This window comes from Trichosurus vulpecula, chromosome 4 (assembly GCF_011100635.1).
Source record: "Trichosurus vulpecula isolate mTriVul1 chromosome 4, mTriVul1.pri, whole genome shotgun sequence".
NCBI lineage: Eukaryota > Metazoa > Chordata > Mammalia > Diprotodontia > Phalangeridae > Trichosurus > Trichosurus vulpecula.
In genome coordinates, this window is record NC_050576.1 from 44,000,402 (window position 1) to 44,026,496 (window position 26,095).

Here is a 26,095-nt window from a genome sequence, read left to right on the forward strand (position 1 = left end):
AAGTGTGGGTAATATAATTCCTATTTTGCTTAAAATGAAGTATGACATACTATGAATTGTTTTTTTTTCTCTTACTCTCCTTGAAATTTGGGGAAATTCATTGTCATTCTGGGTTTTTACTACTTGTTAGCCATTGATTTTTTTTCTTTCCAACTTAAATGCAGAAGAAAATAATGTATGACTTTATCTCAGAGTCTTAGCTAGCATAGACTATGTAGAATGACATACAACCCATTCCACTTCAAGTTCTATTGTCAGGAAGATTTCATTGACACAAACCTATATTTGCTGCATTACAACTTACATCCATCATTTCTAGCTCTGCTTTCTGGAGCTAGATGGAGCAAGTCTAATCTGACCAATATGACCATCCTTCAAGTACTTGAAAACAGTTCCCCTTGACTTTCGTATTCTCCAAGCTGAATATGCCCAATTTCCTCAACCGATCCTCATAAGACACAGACATGACTCTGTCATTCTTCTTGCTCTACTCCGGAAATTCTCTAGTTTTTCCATGTCATTCTTCAACTGTATCATCCAGAACTGAACACAACTCTAGATGAGGCTTCGTGAGGTCAGAGTACAGTGGGATTGTCATTGGCCTATTCCTAAAAGTGAAGTCTCTCAATGCAGGCCATGATCTATCAGCTTTTTTGACTGACACATCACACCACTGACTCACATTAAGCTGGTGGACCCAGATATATTTTGCACCTGTTGTCTAAACAACCCTCTCTTTTATTGTAGTTGTAAAATTGATTTTTTGGACCCAAGTCAAAGACTTTACATTTATTGATTCTTGTTATAATCAGTCCATTGCACTCTCCTTTTGGTAATGCTCAGAGATATAGTCCTACTTTTTCTACTTGCTAATCGTGTGTCCCTGGGCAAGCCATTCAGTTTCCTCATCTATAAAATGGAGGGAATAATCCCTATCCTGCTTAGTTCAGTCCTATTGTTAGTCTCAGGAGCTAATATATAAGAAAACATTTTGTAAACACTAAAGCATAGCATAATTAATTATAAATTGTTATTTTAAATTGGCAAGTAATGATTCAGTGGTTAGATTTGAGGACACATTGAAAGAAGAAAATGCCTGGATTGCATAACCTTTTCCATTTAGAGTTTGGATTCAAAATAAATTAGCAATTAATTCTAAAAGCTCTTTAAAAACCTTACAGTATAATTCATGCAAAGGAAGTTTCTTTTAAAGATCACAAGCTCTGAATTAAATTTTCTAACTTTTATTAAGTCACATGGAATTTCATTACCATGAGGGGGGATGGAATATACACACAAGGATTTTTAAATTGCCCATTAAAATCAATCATTCCATCCTAAATGTTGATCTTGTTGTATCAAGATTTACTCCATCCAAAAGGCCATTAAAATCCAATTCCAATGTTTCATCCTCATGGCAATCAGGTGACCCTGGATTCTTTAAAGCTATGCCAATGAAATATAATCAATAGTAGGTCCTGCCAAGTGGGAAAGACTTTGGATATGGGCCTGGAAACCAGCAGTTGTATGTTCTGTGCTCCAGCCTATGTAAGTTTGGTGATACATAACATGAGAATACTGGCAGCTAGGTGAGGGTTTTATTCGGCCTTACTTACTCAGGAAAGACTGCCCTGAAGGGTTGTAATCAGTAGCCAAGCTGATAAAGTTACAGCTTCTTAGACTCTTGAAATTCCTATCAAAGCAGATAACTCTGCTTGACAACAATCCAAGTATACATTTTCTAAAATATCAAAACTTTGTTCTTTGGCCGAGTTTCTGAACTATCCTACAATAGTATGGAGATGGAGGTTCCTCCCTGCCCCCATCTTTTAAAATTACATGGTCAATGGAGGAGAACAGTGAGAGATGACAACTTTCTCCTCCCGGTGCTCACAAGAGCAATTCCTTCTCAACCTAGAGTCCTTCCCCACTGCGCTGGATCATCTTTTGATCACTTAAAATTTCTCATCTGTTTAAAGCTCCCGAGGATTGCAGTTAGTTTGTTTAGCTAGAGGAGTGAACAGACCACTCCTTTCTTGACCCAGTTACAGAAGAATCTTCACCTAATAAAGGGATGACAGGGTATAGATAATTTTATTTGCATGTTTTTAAATACCTAACATGGTCTGTTGATTGACTGAAGTGGGAGTATGGCTATCCCTCCTTTACAAGTTACTACAGTCCCTGGTAACTATTGTCCTGTATCTCTCTTCTCTTTTTTAGAGAAAGCTTTGAAAAAGCCCCTATACTCAGTGCCCCCACTTTGTCTCTCCTCAGTCTCATCTTAACCCTCTGCAATATGACTTTTGACTCCATCACTCAATTGTAACTGCTTTTTAAAAAAAAATGTATTTCTTTTTAGTTTTCAACATTCACTTCCACAAGATTTTGAGTTCCAAATTTTCTCCCCATCTCTCCCCTTCCCCCACCCCAAGACAGCATGCATTCTGATTACCCCTTCCCTCAATCTGCCCTCCCTTCTATCACCCCCTTTCTCTTATACCTTTCCCCTTCTATTTTTCTGTAGGGCAAGATGGATTTCTGTACCCTACTGCCTGTATATCTTATTTCCCAGTTGTATGTAAAAACAATTTTTAACATTTGTTTTTAAAGTTTTGAGTTCCAAATTTTCTCCCTTCCTCCCTCCCACCCACCCTCATTGAGAAGGCAAGCAATGCAATATGCATCATACATGCGTAGTCATGCAAAATACTTCCATAATAGTCATGTTGTAAAAGACTAACTATATTCCCCTCCATCCTTTCCCACTCCCTGTTTATTCTTTCTTATGACCTTGTCCCTCCTCAAAAGTATTTGTTTCTGATTACCCTCTCCCCCAGTCTGCCCTCCCTTCTATCTTTCCCCTTTTCTTATTCCCTTCCCCTTTACTTTCCTGTAGGGTAAGATAGCTTTCCATACCCAGTTGAGCACGTATGTTATTCTCTCCTTAAGTCAAATCTGATGAGAGTAAGATTCACTCATTCCCTCTTACCTTTCCCCCTTTTCCTTCACTGAAAAAGCTTTTTCTTGCCTCTTTTATGTGAGATAATTTACCCCATTCTACCTCTCCTTTTTTCCCTCTTCCAGTACATTCCTCTCTCACCCCTTAATTTTATTTTTCAGATATCATCCATTCATATTCAACTCACTCTATGCCCTCTGTCTCTTTCTAAAGGAAAAGGGCCACCTCTTCATTTGAAACAGGAATGAAGGAAAAGATAGTGAAAGATGTCTGAGTAATGTTAGAACAGAAAGGAGAAGAAAAGAGCTCTTTATGGGAAGGAAATAGTATGGGAGTCTTGAGGAGAGATAGAAAAAATTGGAATATTCACTGCAGTGACTGAGTTTCTTTATCTCACCCAGGCTAGAAGTCCAGACATTCACAGGCCAAATCCCATTACTTATTGGCGTGGGAACTTTGACCAACTGCATTTCCAACCTGGGCTGGTTTGCCCCTCCTTGGGCAGCCAGGAGTTCCTAGGGGGCTCACAATATTGATATCAGACTTAGTTTATGCATACATTTGGCTTATCCTACAGTAGCTCAAAGCTCTTGTACTAAAGTGATCCACCAGACTTAGCCTCCTCAGGTAGCAGGATGATGTTTTAAACAGAGACAACCATGATTAGACTGTGCACAAACTTTGCATACACAATGCAATTGATTGCAAAAATTCATACTAATAGAGGTCCTCAGCCCCTGTCTTTCAAACTGTTCCTCAGAATTCATAGCTCAACCCTCACATTTCATTGACATCTTTAGTCCTTTATACAGGGTGTTCCTAAAGTCTGGGCACATAGGCAAAAATGCATATTTTCAAGAAATGAAATGAATGAATTTTTCAACATTTTGTTTAATTGGAATATTAACAAATAACATTTTCAATATGATTTCCATCATTTATGATGCAAAGGTTGATGCACTTTGCAAGATTCACGTGAACTCGATGCAATAACTCCACATTGCCATCAATTTTAGCACATTCACTCTTTATGCATTTAATCAATCTGTGATTTTCATTGAGTACACCTTCTCCTTTAGCAACCCCAGAAAAAGAAGGCAAGGGGGCTAAGGTCTGTTAATATTCCAAATATTTCAAAATATGCATTTTCCTATGTGTCCAGCCTTGGGGATACCCTGTACTATCTCACAACTTGAGGGCCATACCCTACTTCCTCCATTTTATCTTACTTGCCTTGTCTTGCCAATTTGTTTTGCTTTTTTGTTAAAACTTGTCTTTCTTCACCAACATCCTTCTCCTCTTTGCTTTTCTCAATCCTTTTCCTCCTTCATATTGAGCCTTTCGCTTCCTTCAGCTCAAGGGACTTTCCTCCAATTCTGTTTCAATTTCTCACCAATTTCTGTTCCTCAGTCAATCTGAGATCTTTGCAAATCAAAAATGCTCCAAATTATTTGTACAGTTTCATTTACCTTTTATATTCTTCTCAAATCCTTCTCCTTTTCCATCCCATTGTGCAGCATGATCTCTTTCAGAAGCCAGAAATGGAGTGAGTTGGGGATGGGGAGAGCCTTGGCAGTAGTGTTGGTACACAGAATGGGCTACCTGGAAGGTCAGTCCAATAGGAAGTTTCTCAACTTTCTGAATTTTTAAATTTCTGCATCAATTAGTTGTTGAGGTACCAGCATTTTGGTGATAGTGTTACCTTTCAATAGCTTCCTTCCCAAATGGAAGAGAAGAATTTTCATTGACCATTGATTCCAGGTACTGAATTTGGAGGCAAAATTCTGTATCCAGTTACTGAGCCTCAACTCCCAAATTCCCTTTCCATCCTCTTATTTTTTCTTATTGCCAGATTTGTATTTTTGTTGCAAAATTTTGAAAGTCATCTGTAAATACCTAATTGAGCTGAACACTTGGCATTCAAAAACTTCAACTGGAAATAATTCTCATTTTCCTTTTTTTAAATAAAATTTATAAAATTTTAGTTTGGGGCTTTTTAAAAGAGAATACAAACCAGACACTCAGAGCTTTCTTCTTTTAAAGCTTCAAAAGCTTCATCTGGCATTATTTAGGTCTGCTACCCTCAGCAGTGCATCTCTTTAAAGAGCAGTTTTGAAATGTTCCTTGTGGTCTGGATTAGCTAATTCTTTCAAAAGCTCTTGTCTCTTGCTAACTCCTAGGGTATAAACGAACCTTCTGCAGTTCCTCTCCCAAGTCATCATTTGAAGAGTGTGGAAGTAGTCATAATTAAGTCGTGCATTCTCTTGCTTCAACACATTCCACATCTATTCCCCAATACACATTTACTGTTTGTCTGTCTCTGACTCTCTCTTTTTGTCTCTTCTGTTTCTGCCATCTCTGTCCATGCCCCTTATCCCGTATTTATCGCTGTCCTCTTTTTCTCCCTTTTTCTATGTCTCTATCTGTCTGTCTCTCTGTCTCTGCGTGTATCTGTCTCTCTCTCCATCTCTCTCTGTCTCTCACTCTCTCTCTGTCTTTCTCACTGTCTCTCTGTTTCTGTGTGTGTCTCTGTCTCACACTCTCTCTGTCTCTCGCACTCTCTGTCTTTCTGTCTCTCTGTCTCTCTCTCTGTCTCTCTCTCTCTCTCTCTGTCTCTCTCTCTCTCTGTCTCTCTCTCTCTCTCTCCTGCTTTTCATTCTAAGGAAGAATAGCATTCCTTAGGGTAGGATTGAACACCCAATTGGTAGTCATTCCACTTTAATACTTCAATGAAATGTTATATTGGTCTAGGCTGATCACTCTTGGAAAGCGAATAATATCAGATGTTTAATTTTACTTTTGGTTTCCAGGAAAGAGGCTGACATTTTGCTCCTAAAATAAGAGGATTTTTTCCATTGTTATAATCCATCTAGAAAAAGTTCTAAAGCTATATGTTTTAAAACTCATGGAGTCATAAAATTTCAGAATTGTAAAGAACATTGTAATTAGGGTTAGAGATCATCTGGTACAACCCATGGCTCAGTAGAAACTTTCCCTACAATATCCCAGAGTAATGACTATTTAATGACTAATGACTAAGGGTACTTTGTTCTGCTCCCCAGCCATTTGTTCTTTTCCCCCAGCTCTGTTCTGCCATCCAACAAAGACTTCAGGATGACCCCGACTATAGCCCCCAGCACTTCCCCAATGCCCACAGGACCTTTGCTGATGACTCTTAGGTTCTCGCCTGATGTCCATCACTCACCATCTTCTCCCAGGGGCCTCTCTCTCTTCCCCTCCCCATTCACAGTATTTAATGAGTATTTTTTCACGTGACTATAAATTATCCAACATTTTCTAGAAGACTTCCAGTGATAAACGTGCTGCTGCTTTTTTGTTTTATTGATTTTTTGTTTTTACATTTTTTTCACTTCCAAATATGTAACTCCCCCTTGCTCCCCAGTAAACCCTCTCTTATGACAAAGGGTCAAAAAGAACAATTCAGCAAAACTAACCAACACATCAGCTGACTGTGCAAATGTGTATTCAATGTCACATGCCCTTAGGCTCCCACATCCACCAAGAAGAGAGAGAGAGATGCAGCTCCCCATTTCTTCTTTGGGGTCAATCTTGACCATTTTAATTACATGGCAAAACCCATCCCTCTTTTAAGGATCCCATTTCACTTATGGTTTGTTCCAGTGTGGGGAAAGCTTTTTATATGGAGTTGAATTCTGCCTTTCTACAATCCCTGCTTTGTTCCTAATTTAAAAATAAAAAGTCCACCAATCCTTCATCTATGTAACAACCTTTCAGATATTTGAGAATCATTATCATATCTGCCCTAGATCTTATCTTTCTCAAGATAGGCAACCTCAGCTCCTTCAGCCAATTTTTGTATGGTCTCCAGTCCTATTGCTACCCTGAATTCTGTTTCTAAGCTTGTCAATATATAGTACTTAATATAAAATTAGTACTTAGAATTGGACAGAGTACTTTAGATACTGGTCTGATGAGGGCAGAATACAGGCGGACCAGAGTTTATCCTTCAGGGTGGATTCTATGACTATTTAATTATCATAATGATAACTCACATTTCCATAGTGTGTCAGATTTTGTAAAGTGATTTCCTAACAACACCCTTGTGAGGCAGATAGTCCAAGTAATATTCTCCCCATTATACTGAGAAGGAAACAGAGGTCTATGAGAAGAAAGGAAGGAAAGAAGCACTTAAGTGCTTGCTAGGTGCCAGGCACTGTGCTAAGCGCTAAGTGTTTGTAGAAATATTATCTCATTTGTTCTTCACAACAACACTGCAAGGTAGGTGCTATTATTATCCCTATTTTATAGTTGAGGAAACTGAGGCAGAGAATCAAACAGTTTGTAAGTTATGGAGCTAAGATTCAAACCCAGGTCTTTTTTGATGCCATGTCCAGAGGGTTCTTCCCACAATATCAACCTAAGATAACATTAGCTTTGGGGGGCTGTAATGTCATGGTGTCAATTTATATGCACTTGCAGTCCGCTGAAACTCTAGCTCATTTTTTATATGAACTGTTGTCTGGCCATGACCTTCCTCCAAATTCTACAGTTTATTTTTTAATCCAAGGATGAGATTTCATTAGATTTTGTTAAATATTGTCTTACTAGATTCAGCCCATTGTTCTAGACTACCAAGACCGTCTTGGATTCCAACCTACCATCTAATGTGATAACTATCATTCTTAGACTGATCGATCATCTCTACACATATGGTTCTTAAATCTATTTGTTCAGCCCTTACCTCTCTGCTGACTCCCAGTATGGCATCCACAACTACCTACTGACCTACTTGAACTGGATATCTCACAGACAATCTGAAAGTCAAAATTGAACTCATTATCATTTTTCTTCTTCCCGACTTTATTGGCAAATAAAGTAACTCCCCTGCCCCAATTTCCTAACTTCACCATCAAGGGTACCATCATTATCCCAGTAACCCATTCTCCAATCCTTAGTTTCTCTGACTGCCCCTCCCCATATCCAATCAGGTGTCAAATCCAATCACCTCTGCCTTTGTAACATCTCCTATATTCCCTCTTCTCTCCTTTGGTACCACCACTACCCTGGTGTAGGCCTTTGTCACCTCATGCCTGGCTATCACAATAGCCTGCTGGCTGGTCTTCCTGCTTCAAGTCTCTCCCTCAGCCTTCCTCCACTCAGCTGTCAAACTGATCTTCCTGAAGTGCAGGTCAGACCATACCACTCCACTATTCAATAAACTCAAGGTTCCCTATTACCTCAAGGATCAAATAGAAAATCCTTTGCCTTTCAAAGCTCTTTATAACCTGGTTTCTTCTTACCTTTCCAGTTTTCTAACACCTTAGTCCCCATCCATAACTGATCCAGTGACACTGGCCCCCTTGCCATTCCTCATATAGGACACTCCATCTCCTGACTGCATTTTTGCTAGCTGTCTCCCATGCCTAGAACTCTCTCCTTCCTCAGTTCTAACTACCTCCTCATTTTCCCTGGCTTCTTTCAAGTCTCAGATAAAGTCCTAAATTCCGCAAAAAGCCTTTTTCAATCTTTAATCTTAGTGTTTTCTCTCTAAGACTACCTCCAATTTATCCTGCATATATCTTGTTTGCAAACACAGTTGTTTGCTTCCTTCACTGTGGGGCGGCCCATTCTGATGATGTATAACACAAGATTTAACATAATTTATTTCTTGTTGTTCAGTCATTTCAGTTATATCTGACTCTTCAGGACTCCATTTAGGGCTTTCTTGGTAAAGGCACTACCTGACCTAGGCCTTCCCTTGATGTAAGCAGGTCGTCAAAGACTCCTAATTCAATCAAAGATTCCTTAGTGCTGAGAGGCACTCCAAAACAAAGACAACAAAACATCCACTTTGCTTGTCCTTACATTTGGAAGGCACAACTCATCAAAGGTATTTGATTAAGTCCCCATTCCAAGGGAGAAAATGGTAAAAAAAAAAATCCCACCCTAATTACCACAACAACTCAACATCATCTTTGAGAATCCAGCACTGCCTATAAGGCATTGGAGCAAGACTTTGTTGGAGTGAAATAGAATGTGATATTTGAAAAGGAAAAAAACACCCTTCATGTCATTGATTAAACTTGAACATGGATCCAAAACTTGATGGCTTCTTCAACAGAGTAATTATCTCATCTATGTGATTATTCCCTCCATCGATGCAAATTGCAAATCCATAGAAATGAAGGTCCCAAATATCATGTGTTCAGGAGAGAGACATTATTTTAATGATCTTGGCCTTTGAAAAGTCTAAAGGGGATTTTGAGGTGCCTATCAGGTTGTACTTTTTCAGAGAAATATAGTTCTGCATGTAAAATTTTACTCTTTTTATATTTCTTCTCAGGGTTTTCCTGGAGATATTGGCATTCCTGGGCAAAATGGCCCTGAAGGACCAAAGGTAAAACCAAAATATCTATTATTGGGAATTTGTATTATATTGTAACTTGGAAGTGATAAAAATTGATGTTCAGGGTCTTCTGTTCTCCAAAAATGGAGAGAACGTAATGGAGATGGGAGAATATTCCTTTATAGCCTATAAAATAAGTAGTGTCTGTGAACCATTTAAAAACTTTTACATCACACAGCTTGCTTCAAGATGTGTAAGAAGCAATTTAAAAGTCTAGTTATCTCATGACTACCCTTTATTCAAAGCATGTTGTAAATCAGTAGGGTCCAGGTAAGTGGAAATGATTGTTCTCAGCTTGATCTTTAGGGCTTCCAAATTTGCAAAGTAGGGAAGCCATTCTGATGGAATCTCCTGGGACAAGTGGAAGTAAAATATGAAGATAATCCAGTCAACAGTAAGTGGCCTGCTTCCTCTGAAGCCCTGAAACAATAAAAAATAAAACCATGTTCTCAGTGCCCCAGAACTGCTCCATAGCTAAGAAACGAGCACTGGTAGCTATCCAAAATAATTCAACCTAAGCACTCTTCATTTCCCATATTTTCAGTTGGTAGTTAGTGAAAATAATTAGACCTAAGCATTCTTCCCTTTCTGTGTTGCTGATTATCTAAGAGAAACTGACAAATAGGGAAGGAACTGTATTCTCTACCTCATTTGCTTCCATCTAGGCTACCAAGCGTGTATTCACAGAATAGCCAAAAAGTTCAATGCTAGCTAAAAAATGGAAGATGACTAGAAAAGAGCCACCAGAATTTTATTCTGCAACATTCAATCAAGGTCTGAGTCCACTCCTTAGCATGCAAAACTGGGGTTTGTAGTTAGGGGCTGGGGGCAGGGTTTTTCTAGCAATAGCTGGCTACTCAGGTATCACAAAGCTTGTCAAAATCTGATGAAATTAATTTATAGAATATGAACTCCCTACCCACCACCATTAATGAAGATGATCCTAATCACAATGATAGCCAACATTTATATAGTGCTCACTATATGCCAGGCACCGTTAAGATATGTAGTAGCTAAGGGTACTATGAAGTTATTGCCCACATATATGATTTCATTTATGACAGCTTTTCCTGAAAATTCATATGAAAGATTCTTTTAGCAGTCTTTTAGAGATTTTTTAAAAATTTAGATATTTATCACAATAAAGCTTTAATATTCAAACATTTAGAATCATAAAATCTTGGAGCTTTCAGAGACCTTAGACATCACTGTGTCTGACACCCCCCCCTCATTTTACAGATAAGGAAACTGAGGCCAGAGAGATGAAGGGACTTATCCAAGGTCACATGGCTAGTAAATGGCAGAGCCAGGACTAGAACCCAGGTATGCTGAACCCCAGTCTGGTGTATTTTTGCCGACACCACACATCTTTTAATTCCCTTTGCCTCATGTAATGTTTTAATACCTTACATTTATGTCATTTGCAAAGTACATTCACATACCTGATCCCATTTGATACTTACAACCTTAAGATATATGCAGGAGAGATATTATCATGTCCATTTTAAAACTTAGGCTAACAGAGGTTAGTTGATTTGCCTAAAGTCACATGGCTAGTGAGAATAAGAAGCAGAAATTCAATACAGGTCTTCTGATGCTAAAACTTCCACATCATGCAGCCTCCCTGTATAGAAGTTCCTGAGATTAAAAGAAAAAATAACTATGAAGTTCTTCATACGACTGTAATCCCCTTGAGGGCAGGGATTGGATAATATTTTTCATCTTTGTTTCCTCGGAGACTAGCAGTCTCTTACATGTTAATATTTTAATTCCACTGAAATAAACCACTATTTAAAGAAGTCTGTAGTCACAATCTAAGATTCCAAGATTCATCTGATAAATGAATTATATAGTTTTCCAAAACTGTGCATTCTTTCTTGGGAACATTGGCTTCATGAAGTACTGCATTAGATGATCTGGTCTAAAGAAGAATTGGTAGCTTACATTTGGTATGGAAAGTTACCAAATCCCAGAAGTTTCTTTATGCAGCTTATTATGCTAAACAGGGCTTAACTGCTTGAGTCTAGAAATGTTCAACATTAGAACTTACAGTCTCCAACTACCTAATGAATTGAAGGATTTTCTGTATAGTTTCTAATTTTAACTATTTATCCACTCCTACCTGCCTCTCTTGAAGCCTGCCTACTCTTTTTTCAGAAGTGGAATTTCCATTAATTATCAAGAAAGATATCCATCACAAGAGCAAACAGTAGTGGAAATGGATAGAAACTCCAAAAATGGTTTGGGGCAGACTGTATTCAATTAAAAATAAGTATTGCTTTTCTAAGGAATTCAATATGGTTTAGAACCATCTACCTCAGTGCCCCTCCCAGCTCCAAGCTTGAGACCTCACAGAAAGAACAATGAGAAAAGTTTGAGTCATTTGTATTAGATGTTCAAATTGTTTACAAGACTTATTGGGGAGAAATAAAATATTATTTTGAAAAATAGATTAAGATGAGGCACTCAACCTTAACAGATTAGTAATGGCCATCAATTGCAAATATGATTACAATGATCAGGTCACAAGTGCTTCTACTAGTCAGTTTCTATCTATAGAGATAGCACCTCTGTTTCTATAGGATTTGGGGGGTGGGTCTAGAACTCTGATTTTATTGTCAGGTAGAGAACTTCAAGTGAGAAAGCTTCCTCTGCCTGTAGATCTACAACTACTTTTTTGTTGAGAAAAATTTATTCATTTTGAACTTAAATACAAAAAGGCAAAAAAAGAACATTTCCATGTACACAGCACAACATAAAAAGAAGATTCAATTTAAAACTATGAATTACCATTTCACACTGTTTACTTTTTTAAAAACTACGTAGCAAATATTATACTTAATTTTCAAAGCTACCCTTCCATCCTTCTAAGTTTTCTTCTGTTCTCTTCTGTGTACTTTTTTCCCTCCCTCCCTACCCACCCTACCCTAGAAAAGGCTACCATATTTTTGACCCAGCAGTGCCACTATTAGGTCTGTTCCCCAAGGTGACTGGGGGGAAAGGAAAAGAGTTTATATATTCTAAAATACTTATAGTAGCTCTCTTCATGATGGCAAAGAACTGGAAATTGAGATGCTTGTCAATTGGGGAATGGCTAAACAAGTTGTGGCATATTATTGTGATGGAGTACTATTGTGCTGTAAGAAATGATGAGCTGGTTGACTTTAGGAAAACATGGAAAGACTTTGTGAAATAATTAAGAGTGAAATGAGCAGAACCAAGACAACAGTAATATTGTTCTAAGAACAACTTTGAACAACCGAGTCATTATGTTCTAATAAAATTTCCTGGGGCAACAAAGGTTTGAGTGACTTCCCCAAGGATATAGAACTCAAGTATGTGTCAGAGGCAGGACCTGAATCCAAGTCGACCTGAATCCAAGTCATCCTGACTCCAAGCCCTAGGAAGTAGAGTATTATGAGTGAGGAGCAGAGAGACCAATTTGGCTGTATTACAAAGTATGAGATGCAGAGTAATATCCAATGAGTCTGGAAAGGTAGATTGGGGCCAGGTTATTTAGGGCTTTAAGCCATTGACCTATATCAAATGGCCAGATCTCTGCTTAAGGAAAATTAGTATGGCAGAAGTGTGTAGAATAGAAGTGTACAGTGAGGGACTTAAGGCAAGGATACTAATTAGGAGGCTGTTACAATAATCTAGGCAAGAGATAATGAAGGTCTGACATAGGTAGTAGCTATGTAAATGGAGAGAGTGGAGAGAGGAGATCTGAGGTAAAAGATGGTAGAAATAGCAAGATCTGATAACTAATTGGGTAGGTGGGGTTAAGGACAGTGAGAAGTCATAAATGACACCAAGATTAAAAACCTAAGATGCTAGAAAGATGCTGGTACCTTCTATAGAAATAAGGAAGTTTGGAAGATGACAAGGGTTGGGGAAGAGATAATGAGTTCAGTTTTAGGCTTCTTGAATTTAACTTTGGGACATTCCAGTTGAAATATTCAATAGGCAGTTTGCAATGGGACTAAAACTTGGTAGAAAGATTAGAGCTCAATACATGGCTCTGAGAGTCAGATGGTTATTAAACCCATGGGAACTGATGAGAATACTGAGAGAAAAAGAATATGGAGGGAGAAGAGAATAGATCCAGAACAGAACCTTGTAGAATATCCACAATTAGGGAAAGTGATGTGAATAATAAGCCAGCAAAAGAGTGTGAGGAGTCAGAAAGTTAGTAGATGAACCAAGAGAGAGTAGTGACATGGAAACCCTAAGAGAAGGTACCTAAGAGGAGAGGGTCATCAACAGAGTCAAATGCAGCACACAGAAAAGATTTGTACTGAGAAAAGGCCATTAATTTAAAAGATCATTAGTAAATGTGAAGAGCAGTTTCAGTTGAATAATTAGGTCAAAAGCCAGAATGCAAAGTGGTGAGAAATGAATGAGAGAAGTGGAAGCAGTAAGTGTGGACAGTGTGGTTTTGCTTTATAAAGGGAAATGAGATATGGGACAATAGCTTGAAGGGATGGTAGCGTCTTTTGAAGGGTTTTTAAGGAGATTTGGATGTGTTTGAAGGCAATAAGGAGAGAACCAGTTTATAGGAAGAAACTGAAGATTCAAGAGAGGGAGAAAACTGAGTGTGCAATCTGCTGGAAAAGACAGTAGGGGATGGGATCAAGGGCATGCATAGAGGAGTTAGCATTGGCGAAGAAAAGGGCCATCTTATTGTCAGACATTGGAGGAAAGGAAGAGACAGTATGAGAATGTCAATGAGTTTTGAGATGGAGGGAAAGGGGGAAAAGGTAGCTCCTTGCAAAGGGATTCAATTTTTTTTTCATTGAAGTAAGAGTCAGGGATCTCAGCCAAAGTTGGGGGAAGAGAGTGATGGAAGGAAGGGATATGGGTATATCTAGGAAAGAAGAGAAGACTTGGAATAGCTTCCATGAAGAGTGAGATAGGGAATCACTTAGGGAGGAAATGGACTATTTTGATACAAGGAATGCCTAATTAAGATTGGATACCATGAATTTCTAATCCAATGTAGCTTTGTGTTCTGCTGGAGTAGTCCTGGATAATTCTGTCTCATCTGTCTGCCATGATGAGGCACCAGAGGATGATTTTAGTGGTGTATACTGATGGTGCATACTAAATGTCCTTTTAAAAAACTGGCTTTATTCTTTAAATGTATTCAGACAGCTAGGTGATAACAATTGATACAGCATTGGTCTTAGAGACAGGAAGACTTAGGTTCAGATCTTGACTCAGACATTCAGTAACTGGATGACCCTGAGCACACCATTTAATTCCTCTTAGGCTCAGTTTTTTCATCTGAAAATTGGGGATAATAGCACTACCTTTCTCACAGGGTTGCTGAGAGCATGAAATAAAGTGTGAAATCCTGTGCCGAACTTGAAGCACCGGGAGTGCTGGCCATTATTGTTAAATAAATATAAAGATTTAAGCTCATCAGTACCAAAAACATGATACTAGTTGGGTTAAATACTTTGCTAAGGTTAAATGAGATAATATATGTCAAGTGTTTTGCAAATGCTAAGCTATTATTAAAAGCATTTTGATTTTGTTTTATAGTTCAAAAGACTCTGAAGAAAAAAAATTACATATATTTAAAGGTGATGAAGAAATTAGGTTTTTTCCCCTTTTTAAAATTTTTCTTGAAATTCGTATTGTTTTCAGTAATGTAGAAAAGACAAAGGGAGAATTAGGAAGATACTACCAAGCATATAAATGCAAAGAGCTGTTGTTGCTGTTGGCTGTTCCTGTTTGTGGTTGTTGTTCTCATGGAATCATAGAGCCATAAATAGAAAGACCTTAGAAGCCATCTACTCAGACCTCCTCATTTTACACATGAGGAAAGTGACGCCCAGGGAGTGTAAGTGATTTGCCTAAGTTCATATAGTTAATATCAGAAGTGAGATTTGAACCCAGATCCTTTGACTCAAGCCAATGTTCTTCCCACTACATTATATCATCTCCTAGCTGTACATATTTTGTTATTTGCTTGCAGATAGTTAATTTATATTACGCTGATAACGTAAATTGCTCTTTAGTGTTTTACAAAGTTTTAGTTAGGGTAGACAATAGGACTATTCTATGTGGCTTCACTGAAATCTAAGATAGCCTCATTTGCAAACCAGCTGAATTGTTTCCAGAACATTCTGGCACTGCTCTAAAGATGTCCTTCATATTCTACTCATTGCCTAAAACCTCAAAATAGGATTAGAAACTCTTGTTAAGCATGAGTTTATTAATTACAGAATCTATTTGTGTGTATTTATATAGATGGTTTTATGTACTTGACTCAATAAGTCTTATTGAGAGCTACAAAATCTAGCCATTGACTCGCAAATATGCAATTTTACATGACGCTCAATAACATTACATAAACCTAATTTTTATTAATTCTGAAGAAAGTAAAATTACCCAATGAATAACCTCCATTCTGAAACAAACAAAAGTCATTTATTTGTGGCTATAAAATGTTATTGTTTTGGCCGTGGAACCAAGGATATTTAACTGCCATTCACTCATCCACAAACATTTCCGGAGAAAAATCTACTTGTGAAGCCATTTCTAAATAGAAATGTCCCAAAACACACTGTTACGGTTATTATATTTGGCATTTTGTTCCATTGTTTCATAGGATCATGCATATGCATCTTAATGCAAGTGAAAATAGCAGAGCTATATTCACAAGCTAAGCATCCCATTTGTTAAGCTCTCTTAACATGGGATACAATAATCCTGGGATAGCTAAGCGGCATAGTAAATAGAGTTCCAGAACTGGAGTCAGGAAGACTCATCTTTGTGAGTTCAAATCTGGCCTTCGACACTTACTAGCTGTGTGACCCTGGGCAAGTCACTTAACCCTGTTTGCCTCAATTTCCTCATCTGTAAAATGAGCTGGAGAAGGAAATGGTAAACCACTCCAGTATCTTTGCCAAGAAAACCCCAAATGGGGTCACAGACACAACTGAATAAAACAAAACCCTAATAAACATATATGTACTTACTTTATTAGAGCGACCATTTGTCATTATCCAAGTAGTGTTCAATCAACGTTTTTTGGTGAATGTCTACATACATGCAAGGTTTTATTCTAAGCACCAGAAATGTATAAAATACAATATTTATCAACACCTTTACAAGCACCAGAAATGTATAAAATACAATATTTATCAACACCTTTACAATCTACTTGGGGAGATTATAACTAGCATGTTAGCCAAGACATCGCCTTTTCTGGTTATAAATATTGATCTTCAAAAAATTAAGATGTGATGGAGGCATTCTAACTTCCCTAGCACTCCTCTGGAATTCTGACATAGCTTCACCTCCCTGTTTGGTCTCCTGGGCTTACAGGCAGGGAATATTGACTGGCATAGGACTGGCAGGACCTCTGAGGATGAAGCAGACAATAACTAAGAGGACTACAGTGTCGGCTGAGGTGCCTTTGTCCTGCCAGTGTTTGATCTGTGGCAATGAGGATGGTGATATGAGCATTTTATCAGTATATTATTTTGGTGCTGGAAGTCACAAAGATAGATAAATGCATGAGAGACAAATTGGCACACTCAAACTCCTGCTCCTGAGACCCCAGGGAGCAATCATGTGTTCTCTGATTCCCATGTTCCTTCAACTATAATGAAAGCTTGGACACCTCTCTAATCTCAGTGCAGACAGTTGGTCATGAATTAACTGCATTTATCCCCCTCCCTTTCACAAGGAGACAGAATGTCTGAAATAGAACACTGAACTTCCAGGTTAATTATTATCCCCAATTCTATGCTGTTATAAGGAGGTGAATGAGAGAGAAAAGAAAGAGAGACAGGCAAACCAAGTCAGATGGTCAGACTCTAAAGGCTTAAAGAGATTTCTGCTTTTGGAAGAATCTGGGTCCAGGGACTGGATGGAATATACAATCCATGTTACATGTAAGCAATGCTTCTGATTTTATTATCTTGTATTCCAATTAAACTTTTTACTAATATAATGATGCTTGAAGAAAGGCTTTTGATTGATAATGTTCTTTGAAAGGAAGGAAGGGATGGCCATGGAGCCAAGAGTTTGAAAAACATACTTTTAGACAAGTGATTCTTAACCTAGCGTTCATGAACTTGATTTTTATTTTAATATCTTGATAACTTTACTTCGATATAATTGATTTCCTTCATAATCCTATATGTTTTATTTATACATTTTAAGACATTATTGTGAAGAATCCATAGGCTTCATCAGACTACCAAGGTGGTCTATGACACATTTAAAAAAGTTAAGAACCCCTGCTCAAGTTGGTGTAAGAGTCTGGGAGTAGACTTTCTCCAGAAATGTTTGTGGATGAGTGAATGGTAGTTGAATATCTTTGGTTCTAAGGCCAAAATAGCAACATTTTATAGCAACAAATAAATGATTTTTGTTTGTTTCAGAGTGGAGGCTATTCATTGGGCACAGAACTTACTAATACACAGAGTCCTACTAATAGTTGTGAGGCAGAGGCTGGGCCTCTTAGCCATGTCACTTGTAAAGTGTTCCTGAACCCTAAATTCTTGGCCCTAGCTCTAGAAAGGCAGTAACTTAACTCTGTCACCTGAAAAATGACACCTGTGAAAAGGCGATCCATGTGGCTGAATGGTGGGAAGTCTTCAACCTCTGTCTCTGTAAAAGAGACAAGAATTCCCGAAACCTAGTCTCCTGGATTGAGGAGGGGAGATTTCTTGGACAAAGTTGAATTTCTGAAGAGTCCCAGGAACCAGCTTTCATGATAGAGGAGATAGAATTTCCTGGGTAATGTCAAGTTCCTAGAAATTCGGGGAGCTAAACTGTCCATAGAGAGAATGAGCAATTCTTTGTCAGTACCAAACTGTTGCTCATACAGCCCTACACTTGCAGAACTAGTAATGGACTGAGCTATGATAAAGGGGTACAAAAGGCTTTTACTTTGCTCTCTGGTTCAAGTGTTAGTTCTGTGAGAGAAGAAGCTGTTTCTCTAACATCCCCAAGTCTATTTTTCTTGTGACGATTGTCTCTCCCTCCATCTTAAATTATGATGTATATTCTTATTTGTTTATTAGGGACAGGGACAGGTTTTTTCCCCATTGTTTTATCTCTGTAACCTCAGCATCTTTCACATGACACTTAATAAATCCTGTGGGATTCAATTTAATTAACTTCTGAGGACCAGGCAACTAGTTGTACACTCCCACATCGCCACCTAGTGGCAAAAGCAAAGGTTGGCTAGACATTTTTTATGAGTACAAGTGAAGAATGCCTGTTTCTAATGAATAGTTTTTTAAGCCAGATATTTCATCTGATTTTATTCACCAGATGTGAGAACTTAGATGAACCAACACTGAAAGCACATAGTTGGTTTGTTTATGTTAGTAGATTTCAAAATAACCACTTTCAAGCAGTTGGATTTATAACAGTTCATAAGGCTCTGATACAATTACAAAAATAATGCTATTATACTTTTTAAAAGTTACACATACATACATGAAAATTTAATCATACTAACATCATGAGACAAATATATAGATACAAGGGCACACAAACCATATGGTGGGAAACAGTAAGTAGATAGATTTATCCAAAGCCAAAGTTTTTATGCTGGTTTATTACTGAGATTAAATAGAAAGGTGAAGCTGGGGTAGATCATGGAAGGCCTTGAACAGTGACCCAAGGAAGTTGAAATTTATCCTGTAAACAATAGGGAACCATCGGAGACCTTAATATATGGCAATACCGTAACTGAAACAACATTTTAGGAAGATTGATTTGACAGCAATATATAGGAGAGCTTGATGAGAAAAAAAACAAGTGGAAGGAAGCTACAGGCATCCTTTCTCCTTCAGTGGGTGTAGACTGACCCTGGTCAACATCAGAATGTGGAACCTGGTCCTTTGTGCCCCACAACAATCCCTACAAGAACTACAACTACTATAATAATAATAATCATTGACCCTTATAAAGTACTTCAAGTATGCAAAGTGCTTGAGTTATTATCTTCTTGGTCAGCAAGCTTGGGACTCTTGGAGTAGGCTTTTACCAGCTATGCATCCTACAGCTCAGTGACTGCCAAGAGCTGTAGCCTAAGAGAAAGCCATTGGAATAGGAAATCAGAAGGTCTAGGTTCTAGTACTGATCCCACGACTCAACACCTAGGACCTGGAGCTGAAAGAGACCTCAGAAATTGGCCTCAGCCGTATTACTTTAGTCAAGTCATTTAACTTCTATGGACCTCAATTCCTTCATTGTAAAAATGTGGGTAGATTATCTCTAAGGTTCTCTCCAGCTCAATTCTTTGATTCTAGTTTATGCATCCATGTGTAAAAATCATAGGAGGTTGAGTGCCCTCTGGTGGACATTTATGAAACTCAGTGATGTGATTCTGTTCATTGTCATTTTCAGAGAATGTACTTAGAATCATAGAATTTTAGCTTTAATCAAAGCACTTTAGTCTGTTCAGTAGCTAGAGAGACCAAGAATGTCATCAAGTTGAATAAACAGAATATCATCATGTTGAATAAATATTTATAATAAAGAACAAAGTTTTACCAGTCCTGTGAACCTGATTTCTTTCCAAGAGCAAACTTTATTTAACTCTCTTCCTTCTGGCTAGTGAATAATTCATCTCTTTTTTCTTAAGTAGCTAATACAATTCAGGCTTTTATTTTGATAGATCTGTAAGCTTTTTCTGAGCACTTCAGAGTTCATATTATTTTCTAAGAAGAAAAAAATACATAATTTAAATCTGGGAGTGTTGACACAAACATGGTAGACTTGAAAGACCACTATATTTGGAATCAGAGAACTGAGTTCAAATATAGACTCTGCTTTTTACTCCTTCTGTGACCTTGGGCATGTTATTTGACCACTCTATGCCTTTGTCTCCTCATCTGTAAAATGAAGTATGGTAGACTAGATTGACTCAATTTACTTCCATCTCTAAGTCCTGTAATCTTACTCCATTCAAAGCTCAGTTCTCCCATAAATGTCACCTACCTATGATAGCTATTTCACCTTTTCCTTTGGGTCCCCAGAACTTTTGAACACAGTAAGTGCTTAATAAATACTCCTTGAATTGTTTAATTGATTGATGCATCATGCTAAAAACTTACTGTGGATACTTGTTTTGCTTTTCAGGGACTTCTGGGAAATCGAGGGCCTCCAGGACCCCCTGGTCCCAAAGGAAATGAGGTATGAGAAAAATCAGTGTCCATTCAGCATCTTTTCTTGCTTATTTTTGCCATTTTATGTAGACCTTAAAATTTTGCTTAAAGGAAATGTTGCTGTGGGATGTGTCATTTTTGCCATGGAGGATTTCAAGTTTCCATTCTTTTTTGGCAGGTATTAAATGGAGTTTTCAGTCATCTCCTAGTGTTCTCTATCCACTAAGGGATTGATGTCAGTGGTCTCCATGGCATGCCTACAGGATATGGATTCAACATTTCATTAACGTTCCAAAATTTATGTCATGTTTACCATTTTGTATTTCCAACTTAAGGAACCTATTTTTTAATTGATGTGGAAGAAATATCCATGAACCAAATTAAATAAAATAGATCATACTGCTATATAGATTTTTCTATAGGTTGTTCAGGCATAGTAAACCATAAACAAAAGATATCTGAAAGGGAAGAAAGCTTTATTCTTTGTAAATGAATCATTTAATAACATATAAAATATTTAACATTGGATTTGAGGTTCTTGGTGTTTTGAAGTAAAATATTTCCAATAATTTAATTTTCCATATAGATGATTCATTTCTTTTAAGTCTATACATGAGAAGAACATAATAGATTTGAAATGTACTATTACAGATGATTTAGCCTCCAAATTACTATAAGGCCTATAAACTGTTAGAGGTTGAACAGTATTTGAAAATATGCTAAGAGAAAGCCCATTCTTATCAGATCTTTGTTGGGGTCAATATTCTGTCAGGTAAAAGACGTCATTACAAAAATGTGCCCTAAGGTTATAATAGAGATTTCCAAGTGAGCAGACTGCTTGAGTTCTCTCAGAGGTTAAAAACTCCTCACTAATTGATTATACCATTGTTTACCAGCCCTGGTTTTTCAATATCCTATGGTATTATATAATGTTCAAAAATAAGGAAATTGTCCTTAATTTTTCTTTTCAAATTCACTTTAAATTTTTAGGAATAAGTGTATGCCCTGTAGCATTCTAAAGGATTGTCACATTCAAAAATACCTGATGGGAGTGTCACAACTCCAAAACAGGTTGAAAATTACCATACTACCAATGTTTCAAAATGGCTTCAAATTTCTTAAGAAATGGGGAAAATAATAATTATGGGTTTGTAGATACTTTCTTTAAAGTAACAATAATTTTAATTTTTTTAGGGAGAAGAAGGACCAGTCGGACCCTTTGGAGAGTTGGGTCCACGAGTAGGTATCACATAAAAAAATATTTTTTGAAAACTAGAAGTACTTCTCTAGATTATAAGTCTATATCTTACACAATGGAGTATAAATAGCCAGAGCTTTACGTAGCTTTATGTATTGCTTTAACCTAAAGCAGTTTTTTAAAAAGTCAAAACAGAGGCCAATTACTTGAATTCTTTCGGGACCTATTAAAGGATAATATATATTGTTAAATACTTACTCATTTCTCTAATAGCCCTAGCCATTTATGCAAATAATGTCTAATGTCCCTCTACATTTCTGTCAAAACAGGTATTTTAGCCATTCTGATAGTACCCAAATAATCTATTTTTTGTGTAAGTCAACAAATTTGCAAAGAACCAAGATGTACTTTTGCCCGTCACTCCTTTAAGGAATTTCTCTAGTATAACCTGAAGTGTTTTGAGTTATGTAGTATTATGAAGTGTTTTCAAGTTCTGTAAAAGGATTTTAAAACATTTTTAGTATAATTAACCCCCACCCCCACAAATTTGTTAAAGTATTAAGTTTTATAAAGATCAAGTGATTTAAGGGGAATCCATCAAAGCTTGAAGTGTACTTCATTTTCCTTTACGACAAGGAGTAGAATGGTGGTTCTCCAAATAAATGTGCCTTTTCAGAAATAAGCCTCTTTCTACAGCCTCTTGCTGTTAGGTTACTAACTCTTTGGGAGAAATGAAACTACTTTCAAATTTTGTTTTAGAGAAATTAAAAATATTGCAGATAAATAGAAGCTGCATCAGTGACCGTATTACTTTCAAAAAATAGATGAACCTTGTCTTATGTGACTCAGAGGACTTGTACTCTCAAAGTTAGAGAAATGTAGGGTTTGGGGGTTGTTAGGTTTTTTTGGTTTTGTTTTTGCTTTACTTCATACCATTAAATTAGAAATGAACTGATATTTATTCTTAGTAGAATTCTTTCTCTGATAGGAAAAATGAATGGCTATTTCAGAAGATTAATCACCAAGGTTATTTGATTAGCCCATTAAGCCATCAGTGATACCCCTACTATTGAGACAATAACTTGATAAGACCATGTCTACCTCACCAAGAAAAATAAAAGAAATACAGAATTAGGAATTGTCCTTTTAACTGGACAAGCAAAACTTCTTCATTCAAGCCCCAAGAGAGATTTCTTAACCTAAATTATACTAGTGTTTTTGTCTGCATTAATCCAGTTTAAATTCAATGAGTATTTATGAATAGAGGCAGCATATAACATAGGGGATAGAACCCTGGACTAAAAGCCAGGAAGATCTAGGTTCAGATCCTATCTCTAGACCTTATCACATCTGTGATGACTTGATCATGGTCACTTAACCATTCACAGCCTTAGTTTCCTCATTTCTAAAGTGGGCATAATAATACTTGCATTAATTACACTACTTACCTTATGAGGGTCTTATATGGAGAGAATTTTATAACCTTTTCAATCCCACATAAATGTAAGTTATTATTATTTAGTAACTATATGTAGGACACTGTGCTGGGCACAGAAGATATAGAGATTTAAAAAGTGATGCAGTCCCTACTTTCTAGGAACTTATAGTCAAATGGAGGTGGGAGACAAGGGAAGCAGAGATAATAAATACATTCAGTTTACATCTTTCTATCCCCTAGCATGGTGTCTTGCATATATTAGGCCATTAATAAATGTCAAACTGAATTAATGTAGAGAGTAGCCTTCAGAAGTAAAAAGGTACCTCTTCTTCAGAGACAGTAGTAAAGACAAAGAGGATACACAAAGACATAAAGGTATAGCTTTGGATCTCAGGATAAGTGGCTTCAACTTTCACAATAAAGAGAACCAGCTTTGGAGTCAGAATACATGAGATCGTATCCCAACTCTGCCACCTCCTGACCATGTTACCTTGCAAAAGGCCTGTCCTCTCTCTCAACCTAATTGTTCTCATCTGTCGATATTTAGGGGTTGACCTTGAAGTTCCCCTCCTGCTCTAAATCATATGATCCTACATTTCTTGAAAACAACTTGATGAAGCAATTCCAAGGACCCCAAATTCCAAATCTTTGGGTTGTATTAGGGACTGGCAGCTATTAGATGAGATTCAAATGAAATAATTAAATCTTTGTCAAATGTTTGTTTTGGCTTCAAGAGAAATAAAAATGTCACAAACCTCAAGAGACAAATTTTAAAACTAGGGCACTGTATATAATGTCAATTTGGAAAACAATCTCTTACTTTTCTGTCCCTTTGCATCATAGGGAAAACCAGGTCAAAAAGGGTATGCAGGTGAACCTGGACCAGATGGCTTGAAGGTACATCTTTTCTGTTATTTATGGATTTATGGGGGGCGGGGAAGAGAGAGAGGGGGGAGGGAGAGGGAGAGGGGGAGGGGGAGAGAGAGAGTGAGAGAGAGAGAGAGAGAACATTAAGACCTGAAAGAAATTAAATTGACCTTCAAAAATGCTTCAGTATTTGAAAGATTTCTAATTTCACTAGAATGGATACTATCTCCATTGACAACAGATTGCAAACCTGTTAGTTCTTAAAGAATTACTGTGTCTAAAAACTAATTCTTTGGACAACCTGGTGGTGACCCTCTCCAAACAGCTGGTTGGTTGGTTGGTTAGCTGTTTTTCTTCATTCTGGAAGAGGACCAAAATGACATCACTATGCTAGAGTCAAGTTTTAACGTGTACAACTGTGGCTGATCAAACCAATACGAGCTCAGAATGCTCTGCCACAGATTGGGCACAAATAGTTCGTGTAACATTTTGGATGGGTATTCTAACCTTGTGCATCCTGTGTTTCCTTTGAACTGTTTCAATTTTGCTTTGCTCATACTGCACAGCACCTTCTCTGATGTGGGAATGCCATACTGAGTGGTTCTGTGCCAGTGACTCCCATGTCACACGATCAGTTCCAGAGTTCTTGAGAGAGACCTTGATAGAGTCCTTGTATCACTTCTCCTGACCGCCATGTGAATGCTAGAACATATCCTTGCAAAATAGGTATATATAGTGAGTCACTGGGTCTGTATTTGAGGCCATTTCCTTTTGGTAGCACCTGCTATAGACTGAACTCCACAAGCAGAGCCTCCACCTCCCACTAGAGCAGAAATTAAAGGATATGATTTCTTTAAATTTGAGTAGTAATGAAAAAGATAAGAAATATTCATACTATTTTTCTGAAAGCTATGAATTATCATTTCTATCAGATTTATCTAAGGTCCTTTGCAGCTCAAAATCTCTGACTCTCTTAGCATTTCTGTGACATTGAATAATAAAGAAGCATAAGTGAATTAGTGAATAGTTTCTCTAAAATTCTGTTCACCAGCTCTCATCGTCTTAAATACATAATAGTGGAAATTCTGCTTTCCAGCATCCTATTAACCAGACAACTCTATTAACCGCTACTCCCAAACTGGTCCTTAAACATGCCTACAGTATAATGATAATGATGTTTTGTAAAGATGACTGGATCATTCTAACATCCTAAAGTGTTTCTGGAGTAGCAAAGAAATATTAAATTCCTTTTGGTCCCTTTAATGTTAGATAAGATCATATAAATCACTATTCTGTAAAACAGAATATGGCATTTATTAGCCTTTTGAGGCCAGAGTCAGAAGTTTGTACTTTCTACTGCATGCTTCAATGGCAAAAAGTTTTATGGAAAGAGTAGGAGAAGTACTATGGGGCAGCTAGATGGTGCAATGGACCTGGAGAAAGGAAGATCTGAGTTCAAATCTGGTTTTAGAAACTAACTCTGTGACCCTGAAAAAGTTACTTAACTTCTCTCAGACTCACTTTTCTCACCTGTAAAATATGTATAATAGCACCTTCCTCCCAAGGTTGTTATGAGGATTAAATAAGATCATATTTGTGAAAGTGCTTTTCAAACCTTAAAGCTCTGTATAAATGCTATCAGTATTACAAGAAAAAGGAGAAACCATTGTACAAGGGAGTTGATGAAGACCAGAGATTAATTTTTTGGTGAGATAGGATTTTAGAGGACTTGAAAAGAAATCAAGGGAGGAGGAGAAGGGTTGAACTGAAGGAGAAGACATAGAGAACTGGAAGAGAAGGAAGAATTAAAGCAAAAGGACAAGAACTCCACAAAAAGGAAGAACAGTAAGAAAAGGACTCAAGATGGAGAATGACCTAAGAGCTAGGAGAAGGAAATTAATAAGTCAAAGTTAAATAAAAGTTGGCAATACAAAGTAAGAGGAAGAGGTGGTAAGGGGTTTAAAGAAAGGAACAGGAAATAGAGAAAAAATATAAAAGAAAGAACACAGGAAATAAAAGACTTCCACAAGAGGTTTGTTGCAGAAGCTCCTCAGGGGAGCTATGACCTAGTAGATTCAGTGGCTGAGAATCTCACTTC

At 37.4% G+C, this 26,095-nt stretch overlaps 1 protein-coding gene across 1 annotated transcript in view; it reads left to right on the forward strand.

The window, feature by feature from the left end:
- The window catches only part of COL24A1 (collagen type XXIV alpha 1 chain), a 378,533-nt gene that overhangs the window by 183,936 nt on the left and 168,502 nt on the right, over positions 1-26,095 (forward strand). The window contains exons 25-28 of the mRNA XM_036755470.1: positions 9,288-9,341; positions 20,469-20,522; positions 21,689-21,733; positions 23,974-24,027. Of these exons, the coding sequence (XP_036611365.1) occupies positions 9,288-9,341; positions 20,469-20,522; positions 21,689-21,733; positions 23,974-24,027 (207 nt within the window). The remainder of the gene's footprint in view (positions 1-9,287; positions 9,342-20,468; positions 20,523-21,688; positions 21,734-23,973; positions 24,028-26,095) is intronic.